The sequence below is a fragment of the Carassius auratus genome, chromosome 28, assembly GCF_003368295.1.
Source record: "Carassius auratus strain Wakin chromosome 28, ASM336829v1, whole genome shotgun sequence".
Taxonomy (NCBI): Eukaryota; Metazoa; Chordata; class Actinopteri; order Cypriniformes; family Cyprinidae; genus Carassius; species Carassius auratus.
In genome coordinates this window covers 12,628,429-12,637,895 of record NC_039270.1, presented here as the reverse complement: position 1 = coordinate 12,637,895, position 9,467 = coordinate 12,628,429, and the positions used below count along the sequence as shown (strand labels likewise).

At 37.8% G+C, this 9,467-nt stretch overlaps 1 protein-coding gene across 1 annotated transcript; it reads left to right on the top strand.

The window, feature by feature from the left end:
- Nucleotides 1–1,445: 1,445 nt before the first annotated feature.
- Nucleotides 1,446–9,340, top strand: LOC113046817 (hsc70-interacting protein-like). The gene is made up of 13 exons (XM_026207841.1): nt 1,446–1,602; nt 1,932–2,083; nt 2,359–2,410; nt 3,373–3,463; nt 3,941–4,014; nt 4,325–4,391; nt 4,500–4,584; nt 4,666–4,776; nt 4,856–4,958; nt 5,156–5,272; nt 5,356–5,404; nt 6,772–6,854; nt 8,410–9,340. The coding sequence occupies exons 2-13, from the start codon at nt 1,974–1,976 to the stop codon at nt 8,539–8,541; spliced, it is 1,074 nt and encodes a 357-aa protein (XP_026063626.1). The 5' UTR covers nt 1,446–1,602; nt 1,932–1,973; the 3' UTR covers nt 8,542–9,340.
- Nucleotides 9,341–9,467: the final 127 nt, after the last annotated feature.

Sequence of the window (9,467 nt, the reverse complement as noted above, 5' to 3'; positions counted from 1 at the left end):
GTGACACCGTACAGACCCTGTAAAACAAAACAAATCTACAGGAAACTGAATTTGTAACCCATTTTACTTCCCTATTTTAATGTACACTACTGTTCAAAGCTTTAGAGTCATTTATTTGATCAGAAATATAGTAAATCTTGTCTTGTCTTGAAAATTGTGAGATAACTGTTCTATTGCAATATATTTTAAACTGTAATTAATGTTATTTAATGTTAACTGATGCATGTTAATGTTATCTAAGACAATATTATACATTGTATTATAAGACAAAAAAGGTATCAGTTTTAATAACATCGACTTTGAAACATAAGTACAAACCACATAAATGTAACAGCTAATGCAAGATCTCTTGTTGGGGTGCAAAAGATAGATAATAAGTTAATAAATCATATATTTAAAAAAAAAGATAGATAATAAGATAATACATAATATATACACGATGAGGTCAGGGTGGTGACTAGCAATTTCCAATGCAATTTATTATTATTCAGTTCATACTCATAAACATCATATTATTTCTTAATATAATTAATATTCTGCACAATCCCAGAACAATGCTTGTCTTCAGAATCATGAGCAGCAGCAAGGTTCCTGCCGTGTCCCCGATCTCAGCTATGAATTGAATGAATACATTGCATTGAACGACATACCTGCAAACTAGTTACTGTAGTTACCTGGACTCCAGTGAGAATTATTAAGGCACTGGGCTCTCGGTCGAAACGTACGCGTGATTTTAATCAGCTGCACTGATCCGCCAACTTTCAACATGAGGTAGAACAAGTTCGCAGATCTCGGATAGTTACCCTAAAGGTAACATACTAAAGAGAACAACGCACAATATCAGTTCTGTACTCAACTGATACAACTGTGTCACTCCCCATGCTAGAGCTCCTATTGGTGGAGTTAGAGCGGCTCCAGCGCTCTGATTGGACAGCTCTGTTATGAACGTTACAATATGCGACTCTAAATGATGGAGGACCTCTAAGTTAGTTTCTTTCTTTTTTTTCTTTTTCTTTCTTTTTTCTTTCTTATTGCTATAAATACAAAAAAATATTTTTTCTTTTTTTCTTTGTTGTAATTTCATCGTTGTATTCTTGTGTGAGATGGAAAAAAATAATCTCAAATATATATTTATTTATATTTAATGTATATAGAATTTGCCTAAAACAGGTTACAATTTAACAAAATAATATTGATTGAAATGGGTCATTTATAATTATGAAAATCAAACAGGACGTCCTCTAGGCTATATATATGTATATATGTATGTATATGTATTTATATATATATATATATATATATATATATATATATATATATATATATATATATATATATATATATATATATATAAACTTTTTTTTCTTTTTTTTTTTTAAGCTATATGTATATGTTCTGCATTTACTATAGACAGTAAAAGAAATTTACACCATTTACACCAGAACGGCTGCAGTGCCAGAAGGACCCCTGTTGTTTTGGTTTTGTCATAGCAGTAAGTGGTTTGATTCCCGCCTGCGCAGAATTCCGCGTTCTCGCGTGTGCGATCTCGCGACCCTCAAATCGCTGCTGGGGAAGCGCGTTTTAGGCACTTTGCTCTCTCAGGTACAATATTAACGTTTATTTATTTTTTTTGAATGATCGTTTATTGAGACAGTTTAATAAAATAATAATTAAAATTCCACGCCGATGTAACAAATTGCCTTTCCTCGCGCGTTATTTCCAGAAGCTTCTATGCAGCGCGTGCGTTAATCCCGTGCACAACTCATTACTGGTTATTTACTGCACTGTTGCATTACACAGTTCCTTGGCGTTTCTGGCATTGCCTGATTTATTAAGCTCGCTCTCTGATCGGACACGTCATGTGACGGGAATAATTATAATTATTTGATAATAATAATAATAATAGTTACGCACGTTTCCTTGTTTTCCAGCTGGTTGTTTTCTCTGCGTGAGTTTGGTCGGTGTTGTGGAATATGGATCCACGGAAAGTGTCAGAGTTAAAGGCATTTGTGCAGCTCTGCAAAGACAATCCATCTGTGCTGCATTTACCAGAGATGGGCTTCTTCAAGAGCTGGCTACAGGGGTCAGTGCTGTTTTTGTGGTTTATGGTTTTGCACTCAGTCCGGATTATAAATGTTATGTTTTTCTATTACTATAATGATAAACTATGAAGTTTGATGTGTAATAACGTGGGTTTCTATGTCGAAGTGTAGTGTCTGTGTGAGCAGTCGCACCCACATCCAGCGTGACATGTGGCTCCCAGAAAGTTCTAGTTCTGTCCACTTTCGGTGGAGCACTCGGATAAACAAACATCCCTCTGTGACTCATATCAAATCTAAATGTGTTACTTTATTCTAGAATGGGAGCAGACATACCATCACCAACAAAGAATGACAGCTCATCGTGCAAGGTAGGAAAAGAAAATAAGAAGAATTAATCATTCAGAATTATTCAGTCTTTATTACACAACCTAAACACACACACACACAGCATAACAGTCTGTACATATTATTAATATTATATATAATATATATACAAGGATGTATTAGTGACTATTCATTTACCCTGAATGGGGAAATAAATGCTTTCCACATGTTTCATAGATCTTGAGAGTGAATGTAAACATAACTAGCTTTTTTCAAATGAAATCAATAAATTATGAAATAATCAAATGAATAAATCACATAACATTGCAACAAAGCATTTAATCAAATAAAGCAAAACAGAACTGCATACATTAAATTGTGGATGGAAAATATCTAGCTTTTTTTTTTTTTCAAACAAAAATGTTTTAATCATTACTTTAAGAATTGCATTTTACTATACAGTATCTCTGTCACAATTGCTTCCAGTTTTAGTGGTTTGTAGTAAAGTTGCATTTAAGTGTGTATTTGACGGTAGTTTTAGATCCATGCCACTTTATGTGATCTTCAACTGTGGCAGGGCTGTTTTATGATATATATGTGACCCTGGAGCACAAAACCAGTCTTAAGTCGCTGGGGTATATTTGTAACAACAGCCAAAAATACACTGTATGGGTCAAAATAATAGATTTTTCTTTAAAGCCAAAAATCATAAGGATATTAAGTAAAGATCATGTTCAATGAAGATATTTTGTAAATATCCTATCGTAAACATATCAAAACTTCATTTTTGATTAGTAATATGCATTGCTTCATTTGGACAACTTTGTTTTGTGTTTTTCTCAAATATTTACATTTTTTTGCACCCTCAGATTCCAGACCTTTAAATAGTTGATCTCTGCAATTTCGAAAAATTAGAAGAAGAAAAAAAGACCCTTATGACTTGTTTTGTGGTCCAGGGTCACATTTTCTAAAGATTGCTGCTGTCTGTGTTTTCATTTGTCTGTAGGGAAGCTGTCCATGTGATGGTGCCCCCAAAGCAGCGCCAGAACCCAAACCCGAACCTGCCCCGCCATCTGAGAGCTCGGAGAGTGAATTAGGTGGGTTGACTCTAATATCTCCTTTAATATCTGTTGTTTGTTTGCTCGTTATATGCCATCGCTCTGGCCTTTTCTGTGGATTGTTAATAGCTCTGAACTTTCACAAAACTTTTCGAGCCATTGCTGGCTCACGATTTCGTCTGATAAGAAGCTGACATCTAAACCATTACCATTAACCATTACAGCATTAGTTGCATCATAAATCATCACTTTTTAATAGATTTAAAGCATTGAATAAAAGTATTATTTGTAAAAACACGTGTAGTGTCTGCTGTAGCATAAATATAGTTTATGTTGCAATCCCTAAAAATTTTCCCAGATAACTGGCCAGTAAAGCTTTACCCTTCATGGTCAATTTTTCATCTCATTTGGTGCCTGGTGAGATTTATCATTTGCGAATCTCTGTTTTGGAGAATGTGCCCTTATTTTCTAGCAGCAGTTTCTAATGCTTGTGCTGCTATGTGAACTTTTCTTCAGAAATTGACAATGAAGGAGTGATTGAGCCGGACACAGATGAGCCTCAGGAGATGGGCGATTATGAAAACATGGAGGTAAACGCACAATATGGGGAAAAATCCGAATAGGGATAAGAGTTTGTTGTACTGTAAAAGCATACTGCAATTTGCAGAACTCAAAACATCCTCCTCTGTCTAAAAAGACCATTGGTTGAAGATAAAGGCTGGAATACATTACACAAGTAGTTCATAGTTATTGTACGCTTGCTGCTCTATATTATTGTTATTGTAACCTCTGAAGCTGTGACTTAGGTGTTGGGTTGCTCTTTCAAAATACTTTCATCAAGCTCTTAGTGTAAAGTGAAATTATTCAAACGGGATGATGAAATGCTCTCTTTATCGTCAGGTCACAGATGAGATGATGGACCAGGCCAACGAGAAGAAGAATGAGGCTATAGGAGTGTTAGGAGACGGTGCGGAAGCTGCTTCTTATTCGAAATGATGCAATCTGTTATAATCTAATCAAAGCTTATATATCCTTAGTTGTGTTAATAATTTAAAAAAACATGCTAACTTTTCAGGTGACCTACAGAGAGCTCTAGAGCTCTTCACAGAGGCCATCAAACTCAACCCGAAACTGGCCATTCTGTATGCCAAAAGAGCCAGGTATCATCCCATCCCTGCTGTGGTTTTTAGTGACCTGGTTCAATTGGCTGTTGAGTAACTCCGTCTGTTTGTGTCTTTCAGCGTATATGTGAAAATGCAGAAGCCCAACGCTGCCATCAGAGACTGTGACCGAGCTATCAGTATCAACCCAGACTCAGCCCAGCCTTATAAGTGGAGGGGGAAGGCACACAAGTAACGGACTACAGCTAGATTTGGATGGAGGAGGTTTGATTTCTGCCTTGAGGCTGATAAAGATCTCTCGTTCGGACAGGTTGCTGGGTCTCTGGGAGGAGGCCGCTCGAGACTTGGCCATGGCCTGTAAACTGGACTATGATGAAGAGGCCAGTGCCATGCTAAAAGAAGTGCAACCAAAGGTATCAATGCAGAACTCTGAACTGGTGAAATTATTATTATTATTTTTAGAAAAGTTGTTAATTTGCCATTCTGTGAGAACTCTCTTGAATGATGTAATACAGGGGTTCTCAAACCTGTCCTGGAAGCACCCCTGCCCTGCACACTTTGTATTTTGAAACTTCAATGTGTGTCATGTGATCCCGCCTCTCCCTCGCAGGCCAGCAAAATTGTTGAGCACCGGCGCAAATATGAACGCAAGCGTGAAGAACGAGAGATCAGAGCAAGGCAAGAACGAGTGAAGAAAGCAAGGGAGGAGCACGAGAGAGCACAGAGGGTAAGAAATCTATTGATTTGCATCCAGCCACTGAATCAGAATTGTCTGCAGTCAGTCCTGTTAATGTTTGTCTGTGTGTACAGGAAGAGGAAGCCAGACAGCAGGCTGGAGGGGCACGTGGAGGATTCCCAGGTATCTACTACTAAGCTGTTTATGTATATAAAATAAGCCATATTGACTTGTAGAACAAAATAAGAATAGTTCACCTAAAAATAAAAATGTATCCATGATTTACTCACCCTCAATAATGGCAGTGAATGGGGGTCGAGAATTTGAAGTCCAATAAAGTGCATAAATCCATCTTAAAAAGTGCTCCACATTAGGGTGATTAATTGCATTTGCGGTAATATCGCGAAATGAAAAAAACAAGATTTTTCAACCTCAGAAAAAGCTGCGATTACACTCTGTCACATGACACGCGAGATTAAAGAGGTGTGTTGGGCTTGAAGCGGCGCTGTGCAGATCGACCGGTGCATGATATCAAAATATAGCGAGAGCGATTCGAAAGGGTTAGGAGTTTCCTGCTCTGTTATTGCTCTCACTGTACTTTGATGCCATACACTTTTCAGAGGAAGCATCAAGTTGGCAGCATGCGACTGTGTTTCCAAGTCCGGGATTTGGTTTCGTATCCACAGGTTAAGGTGACTTTAAAAACATGATAATAGCCCCTGGAGTAATAGTCTTACCAGGACAACCCCCCTCCCCAAAATACATTATTTTACCCCCATAACACAATTTTTACCGGTGGACCACCTCAAAATGCGATTGGGCTAATTTTGAGTAGCAATTGGGTGTATTTTGTTGTGAAAACCTGGCACGCTACACGCCGAGACGTTTGAAAGCGTAACTCCATCAAAACGGCGCATTTCATTACTAAAGGCTTTGACTTCAAGATAATTATAGGATAATATATATATGTGTAATTCGTTTTTTTTTTATATAAAGTGCAATATACACGTTTACATATGTTTATTACAGTCACTTTGAATGTACAGTCACTTTGAAAAAAAAAAGTGCAGTTACATTATTTTCCAAAACCTACTCCACATGTCTCCGGAGGGTTAATAAAGGCCTCGTGAAGTGAAACAATGCATTTGTATAAGTAATACATTTCCATATCTAAAGCTTTATAAACCATAATCTCTAGCTTCCGTCTTACACATGTTCAGGAGAGAGTGGGAAGCTCCGGCGAGAAGAAACAAGCACAGAAACACAGAGGAGAGAGTAAAACAAAACACTGGTCACAAATTTGATGTAAAGAACATTGTCAGAGGATTTCGATGTAAGCCAAGGTGTAGACAGGTTTTACGCCGATGTCATCCACTCTGATTGTTTTCATCTGAAAGAAGAAAGTCATATACACACAGGATGGCTTGATGGTGACTAAATCACGGGGTCATTTGAATTTCTGGGTGAACCATAAGAGAGATTACTGCAAGATCAACCCCTTTAGTTGTTTGAAATGGTGTAATTGATGTGGATATTTGTTGTTCCTTCAGGAGGTGCTGGTGGAGCTCCTCCGTTTGGAATGCCTGGACTCAATGAGCTATTCAACGACCCAGAGGTTCTCATGGCCATGCAGGTAGTTACTCTCTTACTGCTGAGCACCAGGACGGTGCCTTTACACAGAGATAAACTAAAGTCTAGAGGTCTACACGGGTCCAAAAATTTGTTCGATCCGGGCCCGAGTGGAACCGAGAAATTAAAAAAATAAACTACCTGGAACCGTTGCGGACCGTCGATCATTTGAAAGCTGGACCCAAACTTGGCCGGAAAGACATAGACCCGACTGGACCCAATTGGCACATATTCCACTGCAAATTGCTATTAACAAGTCAATAAAAAAAGTTGCGAAAATGTAACTTTTTGTAGCCTTCTTCCTCGTACCTGACTGTAATGCACACAATCCTCCACGCCAAGGAAGGTCCATCCGTTTCATTCCTCTCTTGCCAAATGAAATGCTTAATCCACTCAGTATTCCAGATTCAAAAGTTCCATTGTTGTCACGGTGATGGATGACAAATGCAACTTTGCAGTTTAGCATTTTTGGTATCTCGAGTCAACTTGCATAATAATTGAGATTTTCTGCGCATTTGGATTATAATAACGACTGCTCGTCCAGTGCCATGGCTGCTGATGTTAGCTTTACTTATTCACTATCATCTCTGTGCTCCTCGAGCCAAAATTTTATTGAGATATAACAACCAGACGGTTAATTCATAATATTATTATGAAAAATTGGAGAAACTGCAAAGCGTGGTATGGCGGAAAATTTCCCGCCTTCTAAATAAAAAAAGCCAATTGTCAAAGGTTAAGTCAGTGCAGTTCCACCTTGTTTCAAAATACCGACTCGCACTTTCCTCATCCTAATTTTACAAGTTAAAGGTTACAAAACACCACACACAAAGCACTGACTGACTCTGACAACGGCCGAGTGTTCTCCGAGTATGATCAACTCGGGTTTTACACACAATGTTGAACAGACCCAGGACCTGAATTAATAGACTGGGACCTGACCCGGACCCGACTGACCATTTGAAATATAGCCCGAACCCATACGGATCCCGGGTCAGGTGCTGGGTCCTCCGTGTAAGGTGCTGGGTCCTCCGTGTAGACCTCTTCTACAGTCTAAAGTCAAAGAAGGCCTGTAATAATCAGGGAATTTATTCATTGTATTTTTCAGGACCAGAGAAGTTATCTCAATTAAAATGATATATAATGTATATAATCGATAATCATTATACATTTCTCATGTCTCTTGTCAAATCCATGATGATTCTTAGTTCAAATGGTTCACTAAACAATCAATGTTGAAAACATTTTTTACAATGTAAATGTCTTTACTGTCACTTTTGATCAATTTTATACAAAGTATTAATCTCTTTAAAAAAAAACTTTAAAATTGATGTGTGAATTGATTATTGTTACACAGATGCTTCACAATACATTGGAATCATAAATGAACAATCAAAATTATGAATTGCTATTACTTTTCCTACTTTGGTCTACTTGGGTCAGTTAATAACGATATAGTATTGAACCATGATCATAAATGTCTATAATAAACTTTCCCGTATCTGACATTCCTGTAATATTTAGATGATAGGTAAATTGTTTAATGCATTCTCATTTTCCAGGACCCAGAGGTGATGGCAGCATTCCAGGATGTGGCGCAGAACCCCGCCAACATCTCCAAGTACCAGAGCAACCCCAAAATCATGGCCCTGATCAACAAACTCAGCTCCAAGTTTGGCGGCCAGCAGCCTTAAAAAGGGATGTTTAGGTCCAGTTCCAATACTCTGCTGTAGCTTTTTCTCACTGGGTTTCTTGCCATAAATTACAGACAGCACTAAGCTTAAGAGCCATGTGAGATGCTGATTTTAGACGACTCTGTGCTGATGAAGGAAGAAGAAACTATGAGAGAGTATCGGAACAAGACCAGAGATGTGGCGCATTTTTGGCGGGGTGGGGGGATTCGCTTGAGTGACGCTTGAAATAAGAATTGGGTTTATTCCTTTAAAGTTTTGTTGGGGACAAACTATATTGTGGGCTTCACTGAGGCGGACACATTTAGCACTTCTGATCCTGGTCTCTTCTCCAGAATATTACAGGTTTTGGATTTGAGCCTAATTCAGCCGACAGTTGCTGCATTAACAAACTTGATTTAACAAATGTGTTGTCCATTCAGCAGCCAATCATTCCAGGGATTTAGTATTAATTATGATCACCTTCATCCATTCAGTTTGCTACATAGCTTGTTTGTGGTCTTATCCAGTGGGATCCGGATCAAAATGGGGTCTAGATTATATTTATACATATTAATACATATTCCCTGTCCAAAGCAATCAGTCATTCACTTCCTGTTTAGATATCATGGGTGTTTCTTTTAAATGTTTTGTATTTTGCTCTCCTCACCCTCAGTGTAAGCTAACATTGTTTTGTTTTGTCTCTCATAAATGCAAAAAAGTGAAAATTCAATCATGAACAACTTTCTTATTGTTACAAATTTGCATCTTGTATGGATTTCACCATTTAAATCAATAAACATTTTGGTTGATGCAAATGTGACATCTGTTTTGTTTTGTTTTTTACTTTAAATTGTATTTGACTTAAAGAGATGAATTGAAAAATGAATTGTCATTGTTTACTCACCCTCAGTATGGGAAAAAAACCCTATGGAAGTCAATGGCTACTG